Source organism: Mastigoproctus giganteus, chromosome 10, assembly GCF_048544385.1.
Source record: "Mastigoproctus giganteus isolate SK-2022 chromosome 10, ASM4854438v1, whole genome shotgun sequence".
Lineage (NCBI taxonomy): Eukaryota > Metazoa > Arthropoda > Arachnida > Uropygi > Thelyphonidae > Mastigoproctus > Mastigoproctus giganteus.
Window position 1 is genome coordinate 16,323,459 of NC_143584.1, and position 23,347 is coordinate 16,346,805.

The 23,347-nt window shown below is 37.2% G+C and overlaps 1 protein-coding gene across 1 annotated transcript in view; it reads left to right on the forward strand.

The window, feature by feature from the left end:
* LOC150078802 (guanine nucleotide-binding protein G(s) subunit alpha) overlaps positions 1-23,347 on the forward strand; it is a 244,592-nt gene that overhangs the window by 155,598 nt on the left and 65,647 nt on the right. Inside the window, exon 6 of the mRNA XM_090384099.1 lies at positions 11,199-11,253. Within this exon, the coding sequence (XP_090240225.1) occupies positions 11,199-11,253 (55 nt within the window). The remainder of the gene's footprint in view (positions 1-11,198; positions 11,254-23,347) is intronic.

The window sequence follows — 23,347 nt, forward strand, 5'->3', positions numbered from 1 at the left end:
ATGTCAGATTTATTTGAAGATATAACTACTGTTAAGGTTAAAAAGAAGAGGTTTTGCTTTTGCAAAGATGACTACAGTGGTCATAAATGGTTTTTAAATTCTTTTTAATTGGACCAACTGTTGTTATTAACAACTGAAAGTGCTAAATGGAAACTGTTCAGAGAAGCAATCATAGAAGCTACTAAGCTTTTTATACCAACTAAGGGATCTTTTTCAGGGTTTAGACCCAAACGTAAATCAGACGAACTGATGACACCAGCATAAGAGAAGAAAAATGCATGGGATGGTTATAAATTATCAGGGAACACAGAAGCCTACAGTAAGTATAAACTAGCCTGTGATCAAGTTACTAGAGAGGGGTTAGACTGGCTAAGGCAGATTACGAGGTTTTTGGCTAAGAACGTGAAGGAAAGTAGCAAATAATTCTTTGCTTATGTTAACATTAGAAGGAGAGAGATGAATCACATTTCTCCATTCGATATGAATGACATAACTATTGATAACCATTTAGGTTGCTGGCAAAATTTTGCATCTTCATTTACATATAAACAAGCTTTCAAGAATTGGGGTACCAAAAGTACATCTAATTCTAGCTAGGTTCTAAATGATTTTGTGATAACTCAGAGGAAGTGTATCAGAAATTGTTGATGTAAATAAAGCAACCGGAGCTGATGTAACCTATCCAGTTATATTAAAAGAAGCAACAAAAGAGGTATGAGAGCAAGGGAAATCCCTACATACTGGAGATGTACAAATGTCTCTCCTATTCAAAAAGGTGGTGGGATAAAAGGGTGAAGTGGCTTAATATAAACCTGTAAACTAGACTTCTGTGCCAGGGAAAATAATGGAGTCAGTGGTTAATTTGTCAACAGTAGTAATACCCAAAATGTAGCAAAAATGGTGGTGGGTCACTTGACAGGTACCTGACTTTCTTTTTAATTTTTGGAAAATATTTTGAGTTTTTTGAATTCTGCTTTAACATTGCTAATATTTTCATCTTTTCTTAATGGATTTCAGTACTTATTGTATATACAATAAGTATATTGTATACTATAAAGTGTTTAGGGCTAGAGCCTCATATGAAAAGTCTAGACTATGTATAAGTTTAGTGCGATAGCATCAATAATACATAGCCAAATCTGAATTAACAGAATATATGCAAGGCAGCATCATTTTAAGTTATATTTCATATTGTGAATACCTTCACAACGAGTTGCCATGATATTGCACTACTTCGAATAAGTAACACTTCACCTGAGAAGACTAATGTTACTTATTCTCAGATAGATACCTAGGGCTAGAGCTTGAGGCTCTAGCCCTAAATGCATTATAGTCTAAACACATCATACACCATCAGGCATCTCTCATATTGTGGAGTTATACTTCATAACTGTTTTGCCATCATTGCATCACTTGGGTGCCTACCCACCCACCGAAGAAGGGCCAAATAGCCCTGAAACGGTGCCGTCTGGATGGTGGTATCCATCTGAGAATAAGCAACATTAGTCTTCTCCTCAGGTGAAGCGTTACTTATTCAAAGTAATGCAATATCATGGCAACTCGTGAAGGTATTCACAATATGAGATATAACTTAAAATGATGCCGCCCTGCATATATTCTGTTAATTCAGATTTGGTTATGTATTATTGATGCTATCGCACTAAACTTATACATAGTATATTGTATACTTATTGTATATGTTTAAGTTTTAATAAAAAAATTCAAATAAATAAAATATATAAAACTTAATTTCTGCTGAAAATTGCAAAACATTTTAAAGATAAAATAGAAACGTCAGTCTTTTAGTCTCTATTAAGTATACAGAATTTCAAATATGTGCATGTATTTCTGCTTATTGTATATAAATATTAAAAATAAAAAAAAATAAAAAAAACATATATATATATATTTGATATTATTAGTTACTTCTGTTTTCAGGTTTACTTTCAAAATGTATTTGAAGCTATGTATTTTGTTCCTAGTGTAGTGGCCATTTGGAGAGTATTAGTTTTCATTTTCCCATCCTTATTCTCTGAAAACAATAATAATCTTTCAAAAATAACTAGGTAAGACTGTAGATGTTTATTGAACTAGTGGGAGAAGTCAAACAACCCGAAACTTTAAACAAACACAGCATCAATGCTTGTTTGCTACCACTGTTTTTCAAGCAGAAAGCCAAATAGTTTCAAAGATGGAGGTGGGTTGCTTCTCAGTTTCTTGTGCACAATTTCTGTACAAAAACCATACAAAAAGTGTTACCTCAGAAAATTTTTCAGTATGTAAGTTTGACTATATTTAGGAAGGTATACAAATTTCAGATAATTATTGATTAACGGTTAACACAGAAATGTTATTTTCAAGAGTCACCTGTCAGGTGACTACCACTACTGCTGGGGTGAGGAAGTAATGCAGGATCATCTTGACAGGAATGCAGTTATACTTCAGTCATAGCACAGATTTGTTGAGGAAAGATCTTTTCTGGTCAGTATGGTTTAGCTACTATGAGGTAGCCATGAAGGAACTGAATACAAAAGATAAGTTCAGCATCATATACTTCAATAAAGCTTTTGATATTGTTTCACAGGAATGCTTGCTGTACAAATTGGAGCAATGTTGCTTTAGGGGTAAGTTATTGTTTTGGAGAAGGGGGTGGTTGAATGTCAGTAGACAGAGAGTGGTTATTAATGCTCGCTGATCTACATGGAGTAATATCATTATTGGAGTCCTTGGTTCAGTGTTGGGCCCTTACTGTTGTCAATATTTATTAACAGTATTGAAGGTATGTCAAATTTAATGTGTAAGTTTGCCAGTGATACAAAGACTGACAGGGTAGTTAATGATGGTAATCAGGCTGTGCTACTTCAACAAGATCTAGATAAATTAGAAGTCCTCTGAGGTTTAACCAATTGTTTAACCACCAATTGTGGCAGTAATCTAAATAACATACCAGTTAGGTGTTGTAGGAGAACAAAAGAGACCAAAGGGTAATTGTATAATCCAACACAAAGTTCTGTGATAGTGCATGCAGTCTGCTAGAACAGTCATGTGATCCTGCTAATGATATACAGAAATTTTGCCAGAAGAACAAGGAGATAATTATCTCATTGTACAGGCATACCTCGAATAACGAATAGGATGCGTTCCACGAAATTACTTCGTTAAGCGAAAATTCGTTTTCAGAGGTAAAAATACTATGGCCAGAATAGGGATACGTTCCTACGTAAAGAAAATGAAAAGATTTTTTTTCGAACAAAGAAAAGTGTTATTAAATAAACAGTCAACTTACATACAAAGTGAAATCACATTTTAAAATATGAATCTAAAGTTGATTGCTTATGCTTTTTTTCTCTTTCATTTAACAATTGCCTATACGGAGTTATTGCATTTAACACTGATCGCTTAACAATAACACTTCTTCCTAAATCAGGATCATTTTCACTAAAAAAAATTAAAAACGTTTTCAATGTCATTTAAGCACCTTTTTAAATCTTTGGTTGTTAACACTTTTTCGGCAGGAACTTCTTTAACTTCGTCTTCATTATCTTTGTCTTCGTTGCTAACAAGGTTTTCTAAATCTTCCACTGAAAAACCACCATCTTCTGCATTCAATAAATTTCTAACATCCTCTTCATCGACATTTTCGAAATCTATTGATTGAGCCATCTGGATAACTTCATTTCTAAGTTCTTGGATGTTATTTTCTTCTTCTAGTACAACTTCTGGCCATATTTTGCGCCAAACTCCATTTAAGCATTTCTTAGTGACTTCTTTCCAAGAACTATCAATGTTTTCAATTGCGTTTTTAATGGTGTAGTTTTTCCCAAAAAGTTTTAACTGTCATTTCCTCTTTATACTCTAGTTCAGTTAAATTGCTCAGGGAAGTTGTGTTTGCTGGAAGAAAGACAACTTTGACAGGAATGCATGTGTCCAACGTGTTAAGATCAGTAGGATGTCCCGGAGCATTGTCCAACAACAAAAGAGCTTTTTCTTCAAAGTTGTTTTTTTGACAATACCGTTTTACTTCAGGACAAAAGTTGTTAACAAACCAATCAGTAAATAACTCCTTGGTAACCCACGCTTTTCTATTTGCTTTCCATATTACAGGCAAATTCATTTTTATGTTACCTTTTAACGCCCTCGGATTTTCTGAATGGTAAACTAATAACAATTTTAATTTATAATCGCCAAAGGCATTTGATCCCAAGAGTAACGTTAAACGGTCTTTGGCTGCTTTGAACCCAGCAGCTGATTTTTCTTCAATAGAAATGAAGCTTTTTGTTGGTAGCCATTTCCAGAACAAACCGCTTTCGTCAACACTGAACACCAAATTTGGTGGAAAATTTTCAATTATTTCCTTTAGTTTTTCTGGAAACTTATTTGCAGCTTCTCCTGTTAATTTTAAATGAATTTACACTATGAATCCTGGCCCGTTTTTTAAATTTCTCGAACCAACCACGAGAAGCCCCAAAGGTTTCCATAATTTCTTCAGTTTGTTTAGATTTCAGGTGATTAAACTGGAATATTTTTTTAATGTTAAATGGGGCTTGAAATTGCAGACTTCGTTATATCGAAGCTTCGTTATCAGAGGTAACGTTAACCGAGGTATGCCTGTATAAGGCAGTGGTTAGGTGACATTTGCATACAGGTTTGGAAGCCTCATTTTAGGAAGAATGTAAATGTTGGAAGAGGTACAGAAAAGAAAAATAAGATTAGTCAGGGTCATAAATGAATACTTTTACTGAGAAAGTCTGGAGTTTTGTAAATTGCAGTTTCTGGAATGATTTAGGTACCTGTAGAAAAATCTGATTGAAGTGTTTAAGGCCTAAATGAATTGAGTTCTGCACATAGGTTTGGAAGCTTTATCTTAGGAGGGATGTTGGAATGGTGGATAGAAGAGCAAAAGATTAGTTCATCAGCACAGAAGGATACTTTTACTAAGAAAGACTTAACTTCTGTAAATTGCAGCATCTGTAGTCTTGGCAGCCGGAAAGAGACATGTTGAAATGTTTAAAGCTTTAATTGGAGTGAGTAACCTAAATGCTCTTTGCATTCTTACTTTTTTCTTAGGCGATGCACACAAGGAGATATAAATTTAAATTGGAAAAGGATGGGTGAAAGATGTACAAAAATTTGTTTTCACTAGTGAGTAATTTTTTGTTGGGACAAACTTCCACTTGGTATTGTGGAAGTGGGTAGCTTAAATAAATTTAAAGGAGTAGACAAATTGCATTGGTCAACACGTAAAATGTAATGAAAACGAACATACCCAACCTTGACTAATTTGAACACGAAATTTCATGCTGCTGAACACGAAAATCACATTAAAATTTGTTGATTGGCTCTTGTTTTTGAATTACAAGCACTACCTGTTTATCAAAACTCAATGCATGAGTGAATCAAAAGGGATGTTTTATGCCTTTCACAGTGCCAGTGATATAGAGGGGAGCCAACAAATCATGTCACAGACTGTTACTTCTGTATGGTGCCTCCTATTAGAAAAGGGATGACAGCGAAGAAAAAGTGGACAGTGACGTACCCAAATATACTGTCTGCAGTTCGTCCTGTGCCTCATGGTGAAGTACAGGTTGACCATCACTAATCCGGTTTCACCGCTAATTCCGACTTAATTTCCGTGAACGTAATTTCAAATTTCCTGGGTCGGCGCACTGACCTGCCGCTACTGTTTTGGTGGTGTTGGTTGTAGCATCAGCTATTAGTGCGAACTCGTAAACACTGGCAAGCCATTCCTACTTGTTTTTCTGCATTTATTATTATAACCTGCTCACATTTAGCCCCAGCCATGGTTCCAATGCATAAAGGAAGTGCCTCTCGTGGTGGCACAAACACTGTTCATTGTCTATAACAGATAAAGTTGAACTTCTGAAAAAACTCAACAGCAGTGTGTTTGTGAGAAGTTTAACTCTGCTTAGTTGTAAATTCTAACAATTTCTCTCAGTTCCTCTTATTTTAGTAATTTTCTTTTAGCCATTCCTTTTTAGATTTTTTATTTTACAACACACTTATACAAACTTGCAGAAAAACACAACACAGTATGATAATACAGTGTGCTAACGAACTTGTTTTCACAAAATCTCTAACAATACTGACAAACTTATTGCGACGTTTGAGAGTTTATTTTATCGCAATTAGTTTTATTGCAGTGCTCGCCACACATGCAATAAACTAATCACAAACGACCTTCATATGTATGCCGTAATAGCATCACATATGTGGCTGACATGGCGTCTCAAGAAATAAAGTAACCTACTGGGCCACATATATGCGACAAAAAAAAAAAATTTTTTTTTTTTTTTTTTTGATATTTTATAAGTAAAGAAACGACAACACCGCCATTACAATACAGGCAGTACTCGCTTTACGAGTTTTTTTTCCCAAAGTATCAACAAAATCGAAAATATGAACATTAATTGCAAAAAATGAATGTTAAACATTCATAAATATCGCATTTCAAACCACGCGTGTAGCTATACAATACAGTGTACCCAGCTTTACGATATTAATCCATTCCAGTGACACCATCGTATCGTGAAAATATCGTAATGTGAACCCAATAACACATTGTTTTTTGGTAATTCGTTCCACGACCTCAGACGTTGAAATTTTCGCTATATAACTCTCTAAAAGGTCGTTTTTATAGTGCAAATTGTATTAGTTACCAATTCAAATCACTAAAATGCACTACACTTTCATCATTATCATATGTTCTGTAAGAACCAATTTTGAACACCTTTGTGACATTTTTCTAAAGCACATTTCTGGAGGTCACGACCATAAAACAATAAAAACAATTTGCACTTTCCTGTTTATTGAGCTTTTCTGTTACTGCAAGCAATTATAAATGGGTAGTAAAGTCAATCTTCTTGCATTGGCGAAAATACTGATAGCTGGAATTGTGTGGTTTTTTACGTTATTATGGTGAAATGTGTTTCCCCTTTACTGAAATCTTCAATCGTATAAAAAACATAAACAAATTTTCAGAATCTTCTCTTCATTCCTTTTTTTTTTTTTTAAGCTTCGTAAACTTGTGTACTCCACACGAATCGTGTTAGTTGCAATTTGTGTGTGCTGTTAAAAAATGCTTATGCATCTATTGAAATTTATAAAGAAAAGAGAAGATTATCTTGAAAATAAATGCCTCTTGAAGCATTTCCGAAGAAGACGACTCCTTGTGCAATAAACCATGGAGTGCCAATCCAATAATGAGTGATCAACGAGTGTGCATTTAGTTGATGACGAAGAATAAACATTCTTTATAATTTGTAAGTCATAAATAATTTCTTTATTATTATAATTTGCTTGATTTTACAGGCTACGTTTTAATTTCTTTGGATAAATCAATCATTGTTTAAACATAAACTAATTAGCTAACTAATTTCATTGTTGAGAACGCAACCCCTATTTTTAACATGTCTATGGGATTTAATTCCTACTTTACGAGTTTTCGCTTTATGAGAGCGCGCTAGGAATGAATTAGCTCGTAAAATCGACAACTACCTGTATTTATTTTAGAATTACTGATCAAATTATTTGCTAAATATTTTTTGGCCCCTGGGGAATTTTTTCCTTAAACTAGCATGGCAGTCAGTGTATTAAAGGTAGGATGAGGTGGTTAGCTGTTGGGTAAACTGTATGTGCTAAAATAACCACCGGTGATCCAGCAAACTCACTAATCCGGCACCCCACAGGTTCCAACGCTGCCAGATTAGTGATGGTTGACCTGTACTACCTATTCCCAAACCACCCGACCATTTTTCTGTACACTCTGATGAAGATGAAGGCACTGATGAACATCAACTTTGATGTACAGGAAGAAGTACAGCAGCCATCTGCGTCAAGGAATCCATCATTTTGTCCAAACTTTTTATCCTTCTGAATCACATAAGATCACAGAAAGTGAGCTTAATGACCTCATCAGGGATCTCAAACTGCCAAAGAATAAGGCAGAGCTTTTGGCCTTGAGACTACAACAGTGGAATCTTTTAGATCATTCTGTGAAAGTGACAACATTTCATACTCAAAATAAAGACTGACAAATTCTATCAAACAGAATGTGAATTCACTGTTTATAAGGATGTTGATGGTCTAATGGCAGCAATGAACATGAGCCACGTTCCCAAAGAATGCCAACTATTTATAGATGCTTCTAAAGTTAGCCTTAAGGCTGTGTCATTACACAATGGAAATATGCTGCCTTCAATACCTCTTGCTTATGCAGTCCACAAAAAAGAAACATATGCAAACATGGAGAGCATCCTCTTAGGTGTATACCATCAGAAGTATGAGTGGCAGATATGTGGTGATTTAAAGGTAATTGCCATTTTATTAGGACTACAAAAGGGTTACACTAAGTATTGTTGCTTTCTCTGCAAGTGGGATACACTACAAGAAGAGGAGTTGGCCTCAATGAAAATCATTAACACCTGGAATGAAGAACGTAGCATTTGAACTTCTGGTAGATCCAAATAAAGTTTTGCTTCCACCACTCCACATCAAGCTGGGGGCTCATGAAAAATTTCATGAAGGCTCTGGAAGTGAATGGTCCTGCATTCATATGCTTGCAAGAGAAATTCCCAAGACTTAGTACAGAGAAGATTAAGGCAACTTTTTTCAACAAAAAAGTTGCCTTATATGTGGACCAGTGCCTATATTAAAGTTGCCTTATTTCTCTCAAAGATGAACAGTTCAATTATGTCCTTAATGATAGTGAGAAATCAGCATGGAAAGCCTTTCGAAATGTTTCGACTGATTTCCTAGGAAATGTTAAAGCTGGCAACTACAGGCAGCTTAGGGAAGATCTCATTACCTCTTATGATAAACTGGGGTGCAACATGTCATTGAAGAATTTCTTCCTGCCAAACTGTGGTACCGTCAGCAATGAACATGGTGAGCGCTTCCACCAAGACATTGCAGCGATGGAACAAAGATACAAAAGCAAATGGAGTGCCGCCATGTTAGTCAATTATTGTTGGATGGTGAAAAGAAATGCTCTCGAAGGTGAATACAAGTGAAAGGCAAAAAGGTCCCATGTTTGATACAGGTATGTTCGTAGCTACATCTTACTGCCATATAAATAAAAAAAAAAAAAAAAAAACATTGTATAAATAAAAAAAACTACTTTTTTTAAAAAGAGAGCCAATCTGCCATTTTAATCACTATTTCTATGTTTAGCACCCCAAAATCTATAAAGTAAACTTACTTTCATGTCCGTAACACAATATAACCCAAAATTCGTTCAGTGTTATTAGAAGAAATGGAGAAATTAAGCGAATAGTTATTTATTTATTTATTTTTAGCTGATGCCATATAAGTTTGTATTCTTACACTATTGATAACTAATATTAACTAAACCTATTTTCCAGAAACTAGGTTCAATTAAAGTTTTAGTTTAGTTAGAAACTAAAGATTAGACTGTATGATCTTTGGTTTTTCTCTGAAAAATTTGACATTATCTGATAATCGGTAAGCAAATAGATGAAATGCAGACCAAACTGTAAAATTTCTAAGCTAGATGTTGAAGAAATTTTGTTTTTTAACATATTAATTAATTTTTGAAGATTTCAGGTCTCATCTCAATATCATTTCAGGTCTCAAACAAACTTTCATCACTGTGCTAATTATTTGCAACTGTGTAGAGTGCAGAACTTCTGCTAACAGTCTCGGTCAGCCATCTAATGTCTAATGGGCATTGCAGATCAAATTACTTGTACCTGCTGTGTATGTAGCCAAGAAATGCTGCTTTTTATTTCTGTATATTTGTTTTAAAAGAACTTTGTCAGCATCTTTCTTCATTGTGTATTTGCTTCAGTAAAAAATAAATTCCAGTAGCTCTATTTGCTCTTCAATTTAATGTAAAAAACTGACCAGTTAGGTTGCAAAAGTTTTTATTTTTCATTTTTGTGATTAACTATTTCATTATGAATATAATATTTTAATAATTATGTATTTATATAATTATTCATTGAGAGAGAAAAAGTGGGAAATATTGAAATATACTTATACTATACCTTCCAGTTGCAACAGCCTACAAATCAAGTAAACAAATTTGATGAATTTGAAGTACCAGTTAAGCCATGAAATGTGGACATTGTAGGGATATTGGAGAGATGTCAGTCAGACATAAGGGATGTAAAATTTGAATGTGGTGAATACAGTGTGTATGGAAAGGACAGAAAAAACAGGAAGTTGGGGTGGTGGGGGAGAAGTTGTTTTCTTGGTTAAGAAGCACATAGAATCTAAGGCAGTTCACCCAATTGATGTGGGTGTCCAGCATAATGTTAAGTCAGTTTGCTGTGATATAAGAACTGGGAAAATAAAAATGAGAGTAGAAGTGTTTTTTGGGCCAAACTATGATGAGCATAATGAAAAACTATACAGACAAATAGAGTGGACCGGTAAATTAGAAAACCTTATAATGAGGAATTTTAACTTTTCAGATATTGAACTGGAACTTTTGGGTTGGTCACTCACACGCTAACAAGACTTTTGTAGATTTATCGGATGACTGATTTCTACACCAGCATGTTAGAGAAGTAATGAGAGAAAGCAGTATGCTTGATCTGATTATCAGCAGTGACCCTTCACGCATTAGAAATCTCCAGATATAGGAACAATTAGCTGGGAGTGATTATAATATATTAATGTGAAATCTGCTTAAATGTGTAACTGCTGTCAAGGGTAAAAGGACGGAATTTTGCTTTTGTAAGGGTGACCACAGTGATCGTAGGCATTTTTTAAATTCTCTTTAATGAGACTAACTGATGATATTAACAATTGAAAACTCTAAAATAATCATAGAAGTTACTAAGCCTTCTATGCTAACTAAGAGATATTGTTTAAGGTTTAGACCTAAGTGGATGTCAGATGAACAGATGAGGCTAATGGCAGATAAGAAAATGCACATGATTATTATGAAGTTGCAGGGAACACAGAAACCTACAGTAAGTGCAAAGTAGTTTGCAATCAAGTCACTAAGGGTTAGGCAAGCTAAGCAGATTATGAAAATTTTCTGACAAAGAATAAAAGAAAAGTACTTTATCTCTAGGAATATAAAAAAAAAAAAAAAGGATAGAATTTAATACTTCCATAATTGGTAATTTTTAATTTTTTATATTAAAAGTTCTTATATTTTTCTTGTATTATTAATATTGCATAATATCATTCAAATTTCTTTTTTACAGCTTTCTTGATCGAGTGAATGTTGTCAAGCAGACTGATTATACACCCTCAGAACAGGTATGATGTTTTTGAATTAAATTTCTGTACACTGATAGTTAACTTTTTGATAGTTAAATATCATTGTATAAATTTATTTTTACTTTTGTTAGTCCAAAAATTAAATACTTTGTGCCTGAAATAGTTTCCTGATTGAGAAAATTAACTTCTGTTTTGCTAGTTTGTTAACAAATAATTTTAAAAGCTTTAAGCTTGTATGTTGTCTGTCTCCCCTCCCATTTTCCCCATAAGTATCTAGCAGTAATCGACAAGTATGCACAGACTCTATTTGCCTTCACATTGTTTTTAATTGCAAGAAATCTCCTGGTTTCCCACATTCTTTGCAGACTTCAGAAATGAACCAAAATTCAGGTCTCAAAAATTAAGATGCAAAGGTAGAAAATGAATTTTTAAGCACATATGATAACTCAGTTTTTTATACAAAAGACAGTCAGTTTCTTAAAAAAGGTTTTCGCAAGAGTTCTTTGAAGGCATTTCGCACTGTTTTTTTTTTTTTTTTTATGTAAACCCCAAACACAAGAGGTATTAGAACCTAAAGTACTTAGTACCGTGCTTGGGTTGAAGGTTGAGAAGACGAAAGAAGATATTAGTTGACATTGGACTTGAACTTCTGCAGACTGTAATTTTCAGGAAATACGTATGAAGGAATGTTGTTCCAGAAAACAGCAGTTGAATGAATAAACGAAGAAGATGAAAAGTTGGTGCTGTGAGTTTGAAGTTATTATCATTATTATTATTATTATTATCATCCATATGATGCAAGGAAGCCTGAGGCTTATGCTGCACTAGGAAAAAAAAAAAGTTCCCAAGTAACCCTAAGAAAGAGAGAGGGAGGGGAGGGGAGGGGAGGAGAGAGAGAGAGAGAGAGAGAGAGAGAGAGAGAGAGAGAGAGAGAGAGAGAGAGTCAAAAGTAGAAGGGAATCACCAAGAAAGATGTTTGTTATTTGGAGCATTAGCAACTAAGGCCATATTGCTCGGGGATATGCGGTGGTCATTCCCTGACCTTTCCGCATTCTTCGTATTTGGTGGTGATGGGCTCGAACCTCGGTCTAACACCAAGAAAGAGAAGAATGATGATATCCAGCTCAGGACCCTGGGTGTGCCAAGCCCATACTCACCAGATGTGAGCCCCGGGGTTAAGTTGGACAGCAAATGGATGTTGGCTGGTGGCGGCACGTGTTTGGACTGTTTTGAAAGAGAGAGCGGGAATTATAGAAGCCAATTCAGGAGAACAGTGCCCATGGAAGTATCTGTAGAAGAGGCATACAGCAGAAACAGTACATCTATGAGACAGCGAGTGGAGAGAGACTGTTAGAGATGAATCACTAATTAACCTAACTGCCCTCTTCTGAGTGGAATCAAGAAGCCTGAGAGAGGTTTTGGGGGCACCACCCCAGATATGGGAACAATATTCCATGGCAGGGCGGATTTGCGATTTATACAGAGTGAGCAGCTGTTTGGAAGAAAAGTAACACCAAGAGCGAAAGAGAAAGCCAAGTTTTTTAGATGCAGAGGAAGCAATATTTGTAATGTGCTTGTGCCAAGAGAGATTAGAAGTCAGGGTAATCCCCAAAAGAGATACATCATTTTGCCTAGAAATCGGAGTGTCACTAAAGATAAGCATAGGAGCAGAAGAATCCTTTTTGCGAGATATGAGACAAGACTGAGTTTTAGAAGGGTTGAAATCAACTAAGTTGTCTTTGCCCCACTGGAGAATTACCTGAAGATCGCCATTTAAGGAATTAGTAGCAGAGTTTCGAGAAGTTGAAGATGATTGAGCAGGGCAAGGTTTCTCAAAATGGAAAGTGGAATGCAATGTGCTAAGTTGTCTTTGCCCCACTGGAGAATTACCTGAAGATCGCCATTTAAGGAATTAGTAGCAGAGTTTCGAGAAGTTGAAGATGATTGAGCAGGGCAAGGTTTCTCAAAATGGAAAGTGGAATGCAATGTGCTATCATCGGCAAAACTATGGATAGGATTTCCAGTCAATGGAAGAAGGTCATTAATATACAAGAGGAAAAGAGTGGGGGGGGGACTGAACCTTGGGGGACACCGGCATTAGTGGAGAACTTAGAAGACAGAGAACCATCTACCATCACCCTCAGTGAGCAATCACAGAGAAAACTGGATAAACAATTACTAAAAACAGTTTGCAAGCCTTAAGATGGAAGCTTGTTTAGAAGACCTTTATGCCAAACACGATCGAAAGCCTTTGAGATGTCAAGAGAAACTACTTGTGTTTCACCGAACCTTTCCATTGAATTAGTCCATAAATGGGTAACATAAACCAGAATATCACCAGTGGATCGACACTGACAGAATCCATACTGGCGATCGTTGATCAGACAGAAGGTTTCTAGGTAGTTTAAGAGTTGGCCGTTAATTGATTTCTCCATTACTTTAGAAAGAGTAGAAGTAATTGCAGTGGGACGATAATTGGATGAGAGGGATTTGTCAACCTTTTTAGGAACTGGCTGGATATGAGCAAATTTCCAAGCAGAAGGAAAAACACCTTTGGAATAAGAAAGTGAAAAAAAAAGGCGGCAAAGAACAGAAATAAGGTCAGGAGCACAGGTTTTGAGAACAAGTGGAGAAATACCATCAGGACCTGGAGCTTTCTTAGCATCAAAATTCGTCAAAATCCTTCTGACGACATCCTTTTGATGGAAGACCACAGGAGGCATTGAATGGAGCATGTTGGGAATGGTGTGAGGTATTTTACCAAGATCATTAATACATGAGTTGGAAGAAAAATGGGATGCTAGCAGGTCAGCTTTAACCTTGGCTGAAGTGACAACAGAACCATCTGGTTTGGACAGAGGTGGGAGCAGTGATGGGCAAAAGTTGCGGCCAATAGCTTTGGCAAGAGACCAGAATGCTCGGCTACCATTAGGGCAAGAAGCAAGTTTTATACTCTTAGCCTGTTCAAACTATAGTTTGGACTGATTAATAACTGCTTTACAATTGTTGCAAGCTTTGGTGTAGGCAGAAAATGAAACTGAAGAATTAGAAACAAGCCAATTACGATATGCAACATTCTTCTCTTGAACAGCCTTAGCACATTTATTGGAAAACCAAGGTTTAGATAAAGGATGAGATTTTAAAGTGGAGTGTGGGATAAGGGATTCCATTCCTGCAAGAATAATCTCAGTGATACGATCTGAGCAAACGTTGACATCAGAAGTTTTGAAACGGTAATCCGACCAAGGAAAAGAATAAAAGAAATCTCACAGGTCATCCCATTTTGCATTCTTGTAATGCCAAACAACACGAGGTTGGGAATAGCCATGAGATAAAGGCTCCATTGGAGAAGAGACAATCACTAAGTTGTGATCTGAGGTACCTAAAGGACCACTCACTTCGACCGTATACTTGGAAAGGTTGCTTGTGAGAAAAAGATGAAGCGTGTTGGCTGTATGATTAGGATTGTCCGGTATTCTTGTAGGTAAATGAACAATCTGTTCAAGGTCATTAGTAATTGCAAAAGCCTCAGCATCTCGACCAGCTGGGTCGGTGTGACTAGAAAACAGAAGACAGCTGGAGTTGTGAACGTTAAAATCACCAAGGAAAATTACCTCGTTGTTAGGAATGTTGGACTGGAGAAAGTCAAGTTGCAAAGAGAGGAAGTCAAAGAGCTCCAAATGATTAGTGGAGTTGGGAGAACAGTAGAGACAACAGATGAATTTGACACAATGAGGTAGAGAGATTTTAAGCCAGAGAAGATCAAAGAGAGGAGATACCAAATTGCCAAGTCTCTGACAGGGAATATCAGACGGACATGTGCACAAGTACCACCTTTGAGGCGAAAAGAATCATACAGCGAATAATTTGGGCATCTGAGATGAGCAGTAGTTGAATCAACCGATAACTGAGATTCTGTCAGAAAAAGTACATGGGGTTTGGCAGACTGCAAGTGGAAATGGACATCGTTGAGATTAGAATTGAGACCATGTATATTTGTGAAATGAATTTGGAAGTGGTTGGGAGGTTTAGATCTTTTCACAGATAAGCTTGCTCTATTAGTTTTGCGTACATTGTTAGGACATCAAGAGAACTTTCATTAGCATCTTGATTTGTGGACCAAAGAATATTAACTGTTTTATCTTTGCATCACTAAGTCCATGAAATTTTTGTTTCAAATATTAGAAACTATGTCCTCCTTTGCCCTGCACTTTTACAGTTTTTCATTAAGCCTAATTTAATATTAATGGGGGACACTAAAGTCTTTTCCCTATCAATTATTGCTCATACATATTATTTAGTTTCTTTGCTGGTAGTGTGCCAGCAATATTCAATTTCTATAGTTGGATGACTCACATTGTAGCAGTATTTAAGCTCACATCTTATGTATTAGTGAATGCACATGGTTATATATGGGTGATTGGCATTATAAAAATATACAAATAGATGAACCGGCAGCTGTATCAAAGAGAAAAGCAGATAGACCTGTGCATAACCAAGTAAGAACATTATATTCAACATTATTAAACATTTTAATAAGAAGCATTAAATGATAAACTGCATGTATCGATCAAACAAGGAAAAAAAGTTGTGTATTAGGGTAGCAACAGAGTTTTCAGAATGATTCATAAAAATAACTCAAAGCAAAGGGTAAACTTTCTTCACATATCTTTTCATCCAAGAAACATTGGGAAAAAACTATGCAGGTTATTCACTGTACCAATATGATTATGATGTCATAAGTTGAACAATCAAAGATTTTTAAATAAAAAAAAAAAAAGTACCAACTATATTTAAAGTAATCCTATTAAAACAGAAAATAAATTTTAATTGGCAAAGAGAAACTTTAAGCAAAATTCTTCACAAGGTGGGATTTTATTGTAAGAAATATCAGAACAGAAGAAAAGTTTTAATGGAAAGAGAACTTCATATTTAAGAGAACAAAATATTTACAGAAAATGAAATGAATAAGCAATGAAAAGAGACCTATTGATTTCATCAATAGGTCTCTTTTCTTCCTATTGAGACCTATTGATTTCATCAATAGGTCTCATTGCTTATTCATTTCATTTTCTGAGACAAAGAGACATTGATGAAATCTTGATTGATAATATTTTGACATGCGAAAAATGTAGTTCAGAAGAAACAATTTCACATGTCAAAATATTGTCAATCAAGATTTCATCAATCTAAACAATAGGTCTCTTTTCATTGCTTATTCATTTCATTTTCTGTAAATATTTTGTCCTCTTAAATTCGGTGGGCCCAACACCAAACCCTGGAGTTCCCCAGGGTTTGGTGTTGGGCCCACAAAAAATTTTTTTTTGCTTTCCTCTAATATGTCTAATTTGTGTGATGACTGATTACATGAACGTGTAATCAGGGAGAAGAGAGAGAGAGAGAGAGAGAGAGTGGTAATCAATGGACACTGCTTTTGAAGAAAAAGTCTTGTCTGACAAATTTGATTGGATACTATGATGTGGTTACAAAGGAACTGGATACAAAAAATAATTGTGATATCGTTTATTTGGATTTCAGGAAAGCTTTTGACACTGTTGTGCCTGGAAGACTACTGTACAAATTGGAGTTTGGTTTGGTTTGTTTTGATTTTATTGGCACATTAGCTACTAAGGCTATAATGCGCCAAGGCCAGGTCATTTATAAAAAAATTTAAACTTTCAGTGACCTAATTAGTTAGGTCACTATGTCAAACAAATTGGAGTAGTATGGTATTAAGGACAAGTTGCTACAATGGATAAAAGGGTGGTTGAGTGGGAGAAGACAGAGTGGTAATCAATGGATGCTGCTCTTCGTGGATTATTGTTATTAGTGGAGTCTCACAGGGTTCGGTGTTGGGCCCACTGTTGTTTTGTATATTTATTAATGATATTGATGAAGGCTTAATGTCAAAATTTGCAGATGATACAAAGGTTGGCAGGGTTGTTAATGACAGTATGCTACTACAACAGGATCTAGAAAAGTTGGGCAGATGCGCTGAGAGGTGGCAACTGAAGTTTAACATTGACAAATTAAAAACTAAAATTAAAGTACTCTGACAAATTAAAATTAAAGTACTGCATATGAGTACCAGCAACCCCAGAGTAACGTACCAACTGTGCGGTACTACACTCAGGGTGGTGGAGATTGAAAAGACCTGGAAGTAATTGTGCAGTCAAATATGAAGTTTTGTGAGCAGTGCAGACAGGCTGCCAGAGAAGCTCATAAAGTCTTGTCAATGATATACAGGATTTTGCTAGCACAGATAAGGAGGTGATTATCCCTTTGTATAAGGTAGTGGTCAGGCTACACCTTGAGTACTGCATATAGGTGTGGAAGCCTCATTTTAGGAAGGATGTAGACCTGAAACGAGTACAGAGAAGGGCAGCGAGATCAGTGAGGGGAGCAAAGGGTTACTCTTACCAAGTTCTGCAAATTGTAGCATCTGGAAATTAGCCACCTGCGAGCTGATCTGCTTGAGGTGTATAAAGCCTTGAATGGTTTGATGTGATGGGATTCTTCCTCTTGCTAAGATTATGCATCTTAGGGGACATAATTGAAATTGAGGAAAGACACTTGTAGAATAGATGTGCAGAAATTTGCCTATAGCCAACAGGTGGTTGATCGTTCGAACAAACTTCCATCTGTCGTTGTGGAAGATTATATCTTAAAAAACTTCAAGGAAGAATTGGAAAAACTTTTGGAGTAAATGGGTGAAACTTTGGAGTTGGGTGAAATGAGAAGGTTTTTGTTTTTTTTTTTTTTGACTGATGCTATATAAGCTTGCTTTCTTGCATCATATGCCTCGACTAATGCTAATTTCTTTATTATTATTGTTTTATACATTCATATTAGTTTATTTTGAACATAGAGATTTGTAGGTTATTACTTAGTATTGATAAAACTTGTACTGTCCGAAACTTGCCACCATTGTGTAGTATTGATACGGAATAGCGTAATGTATACACTGTGCTGCACTTTATTAGGTACAAAGCAACGGGCACAAAGTGGCAGGAGTGCTGTGACTCGGGGGAGAACTGAGGGGGGTGATTCTCCAACACATCACAGCCTAAAAAAATGTGCAACTTTTGAAATGTTTGCTGAACTCTGGAACGGAACATGATCTAGCCAAAAGGATGTCTTTGTGTGTGCCAGGTGCAGAGAGTGTCTAGAAATTAGGCATCAGCTCAGCGTTCTGATGGGCATCTATGAGAGCTTGAGGTGTAGGGGAGATGCCCTCAAAGAAATTAATATGAGGGGCCCGTCAAGCTCTCAGCTGCTCAACTCAATGCCAGAGCTCACTCCTGGGCATCAGGCAACACAGTGGCAACCTCCAAGGCAGAATGCGCCGGTCCCACAGGAGTTAGTTATCGTTGGTGACTCTATCGTCAGAGAGACGGGGAATATATTGTGCAAAAAGGATAGATGGAATAGGACTAGGGTATGTCTGCCAGGGGAAAAAGTTGATGACGTATATATCATCTTTTAAGGGCACAAAGGGTGATGTTGTACACGTTGGCACCAGTAACATTAAGAGTAGGAGATCTGCAGATCTACTTAACAAGTACAGGTCAATGTTGCAAAAAAGTCGTGAATTAGGGTTAAATTTGAAAGTGTCTGCAATTCTGCCCGGACACAATAGGAGGGAGTACATGATGAGAACCTTATTAATCAATTCTGCCCTGGAGGAAATGTGCAGGGCTCGTGGGGTAGAATTTTTCTCAGCATGGTCTGTGCTTGTTAACAGGAGAGATTAGCATTAGCATTAGCATTAGCATTAGTAGAGGCATTTGATGCAAGAAAGCAAGCTTATGCAGCATCAGCCAAAAAAAAAAAAAAAAAAAAAAACCACTTCCACTTCACCCCTCCGTTCGTTCAAAATACCTGTCCAGCTGAGCCTTAAACTTATTTAGGCTATCAACCTCCACCACAAGGGATGGAAGTCTGTTCCACCAACCAACCACCCGCTGGCTAAAGGCAAATTTCCGCACGTCTATCCTACATCTGTCTTTCCTCAATTTGAATTTATGCCCTCTCAGGTGATTATTCTGAGCTAGAGGAAGAATCCCATCAGCATTGAGCATGCTTAAACCATTCAAGGCTTTATACACCTCTATCAGATCACCTCGCTGGTGCCTAGTCTCCAGACACTGTAATTTGCAAAACTTAAGCCGTTCTTCGTAAGAGCACCCCTTTGTTCCATTCACTAATCTTGTTGCCCTTCTCTGTACTCGTTCCAGCAGCTCTACATCCTTCTTGAAATGAGGCCTCCAGACCTGTATACAGTATTCTAGGTGTGGCCTGACTGGAATAATCACCTCCTTATCCCTGCTGGAAAAATTCCTGTATATCATTGACAATACTCCATGAGCTACTCTTGCAGCCCGTCTGCACTGCTCAGAGAACTTCATATCTGCCTGCACAACCACCCCCAAGTCCCTTTCATTCTCTACCACTGTCAGTGTTGTACCACAGAGTTGATACGTTGCTCTGGGGTTGCTGTTTCCCATGTGTAGTACTTTACATTTGTCAATGTTAAACTTCATTTGCCACCTCTCAGCCCATCTGCTCAACCTTTCCAGATCCTGTTGCAGCAGCATAGTGTCAGTAGTGTCCTTGACAACCCTGCCAACCTTTGTATCGTCTGCAAACTTGGACATTAATCCCGATATACCATCATCAATATCATTTATAAATACAGAAAACAATAATGGACCCAACACTGAGCCCTGAGGGACTCCACTAATAACATCAGTCCACGATGAGCAGTGTCCATTGATTACCACTCTCTGTCTTCTCCCCCTCAACCACCCCTTTATCCATAGCAGTAATTTGCCTCCAATGTCACACTGCTCCAATTTGTGTAGCAGTCTTCCATGTGCAACAGTATCAAAAGCCTTTCTAAGATCCAAGTATATAATATCAAAGTTATTCCCTGCATCCAGTTCTTTTGTGACTGCATCATAGTATCCAATCAAGTTGGTCAGGCAAGACTTCCCCTTAACAAAACCATGCTGTGTCTGAGCTATAACTGAAGTCTTGTCTAAATGATCCTGCAGTGCTTCTTTAACCAGTGCCTCCATTAATTTTCCTGGAACAGAAGTTAAGCTCACAGGTCTATAATTACTTGTGTCAGCCTTTGATCCTCCTTTGTGAATTGGGGTCACATTTGCACATTTCCAGTCTATGGGTACCTCCCCTGAGTCCAAGGAAGCTCTCATAATTATGGCTAAGGGTTTGCTTACTTCCTTTGCTGCCTCCTTTAATATAACTGGATAGATCCCATCCACCCCGGGTGCCTTTCTTGTGTTTATCTTCAACAGTTTCTCCTCCACTTTACTCCCAGTTATTTCAAGATTCTGTAACTTACTGCTAGAGTTGAATACACCTCTGGCATTCCCCTCGCTGAATAACTCCTCATGTGTGAATGTCGATGCAAAATATTCATTTAGTTTGTTAGCTACCTGAGCAGGATCATCAACACTTGACCCATCAATATCAAGAGGACCAATCTGATTCATCCCTTTCCTTCTAGAGTTTACATAAGTAAAGAACTCTTTGCTGTTTTTCTTTGCATCCCTTGCCAAGGATTTCTCGTAATCTGCCTTCGCCTGCCTAACCTCCTTTGTAACTTGGTTGCATATCAACTTGTATCTATCATAGGCTTCTGTGTCATGTGTTAATTTGTAAGTATCCCATGCATTTTTCTTCTCTGCCATATGCCTCATTAGTTCATCTGACATCCATTTTGGCCTAAACCTTGAACAATATTTCTTAGTTGGTATGTAAAGCCTAGTTGCTTCCAAGATAAGTTCTTTGAATGCTTCCCATTTTGAATTTGCTGTTGGTAACATCATCAGTTGGTTCTACTGTATAGAATTTAAATACTGTCTCAGTCCATCGTAGTCGCCTTTACGGAAGCAATAACCCTTCCCTTTACCCCTAATGGTAGTTACCTCTTTGAGTAAATCCCACTTCAGCACACTGTGATCACTGCCACCTAGTGGTTCATTTATCTGCAGATTCTTAATGCATGAAGAATCACTGCTGATAATCAAATCAAGAGTATTGCTCCCTCTAGTTGCCTCCCGAACATGCTGATGTAGAAAACAATCATCCAATAAATCCACAATAGCCCTGCTAGTGTGTGAGTATCCAGCCCCCAAATTCCAGTCAATATCTGGGAAATTAAAATCTCCCATTATAAGACACTCTGATTTACTGGCCCATTCTATTTCCCTGTACAGTTCCTTATTATACTCATCAGAGTCATTAGGCCTATAGCACACTCCTACTCTCAATTTTGATCTCCCAATGTTTATGTCACACCAAACTGACTCCACACTGCACTGTCCAGCGATGTCGACTGGCTTCACTTCCTTGGTTTTTATGTGTTTCTTAACTAATAGCATAACACCTCCCCCCTTCCTATCCTGTCTATCCTTTCTGTAGACGTTGTACTCCCCAAATTGCAGTTCCGCATCCCTTATATCTGTGTGACACCACGTCTCTGATATCCCAACAATATCTGCCTTCGATGTTTTGAGCAATACCTCAAATTCATCAAATTTATTTACTAAACTCCTAGCATTGGTGTACACGCAAGTATACCTGCACCTGTTTCTATTCTTAGCTACCCTAACACAACCCATGTGTTTACTTGTACCACAATGGCTCCCAGCAGTCTCTGAAATACCATGCATCTTGTTTTTCAGGCTTCTGCTCATTCTAATAGAAGCAGTGCAAGAATCTCTTTCACCTCTGCCAGTGGCTACTGTCAATCTATTGGTCTTTGTCTCCCCCCAAGCTAGCAGTTTTCCGACCCACCTAACACTGCCTCGATAGCATCAGCAAATATTCTTGCACCCTTTCTATTTAAGTGTATCCCATCCCTGTAGAAGCAATCTCTCCTGTTAACAAGTACAGTCCAGGCTGAAAAAAATTCTACCCCTTGAGCCTTGCACAATCTTTCCAGGGCCGAATTGATCGACAAGGCTCTCATCATATACTCCCTCCTATCGTGTCTGGGCAGAATTGCAGACACTTTCAAATTCAACCCTAATTCTCGGCTTTTGTTCAACAGTGACCTGTACTTGTTAAGTAATTCTGCCGGTCTCCTACTCTTAATATTATTAGTGCCAACGTGTACAACTATATCACCTTTTGTGCCCTTAAAAGATGATATTCGCTCTACAACGTCATCAACCTTTGCCCCTGGCAGACATACCCTGGTCCTGTTCCACCTATCTTTTTTACAAAGCATGTTCCCCGTTTCCCTGACAATAGAGTCACCAACAACTACTAGTTCCTTCGGGACCAGCGGAGATTGCTTCTACAGGGATGGGATACACTTAAATAGAAAGGGTGGATGAATATTTGCTGATGTTATCGAGGCAATGTTAGGTGGATTAGAAAACTGCTAGCTTGGGGGGATTCATAAACTAGTAGATCAAGAGTAGCTGCAGGCAGAGGTCGAAATGATTCTTGCACTGCTTCTGTTGGAATGAGCAGCAGCCCGGAAAGCAAGTTGCTGGGGATTTCAGGAAACTGCTGGTAGTCATGACACAAATAAATACATGGGCTGTGTTAGAGTATCTAAGAGTAAGAACAAGTGCATGTATACTTACATGTACATCAATACTAGGAGTATAGTAAATAAATTCGATGAATTTGAAGTGCTGGTTAAGACATCCAAAGCGGATATTGTTGGGATATCAGAGACATGTCACTCAGATATAAGGAATGCAGAATTGGAATTTGGGGAGTACGATGTGTACAGAAAGGATAGACAGGATAGGAAAGGAGGAGGGGTTATGCTATTATTTAAGAAACACAAAATCTAAAGAAGCGCATCCAGTTAACATAGATGGACAGTGCAGTGTTGAGACAGTTTGGTGTGACATAAGCAATGGGAAAGCAAAAATGAGGGTAGGAGTTTGTTATAGGCCTAATGACTCTGATAAGTACAATGAACAATTATACAGAAAAATAGAGTGGGCATATGGGTAGCAGTAACCCCAGAGAAATGTACCAATTGGGTGGTATTACACTCAGTAATGGAGAATGAAAGAGACCTGAGGGTAATTGTGCAGTCAGATATGAAGTTTTCTGATCAGTGCAGACAGGCTGCCAAAGT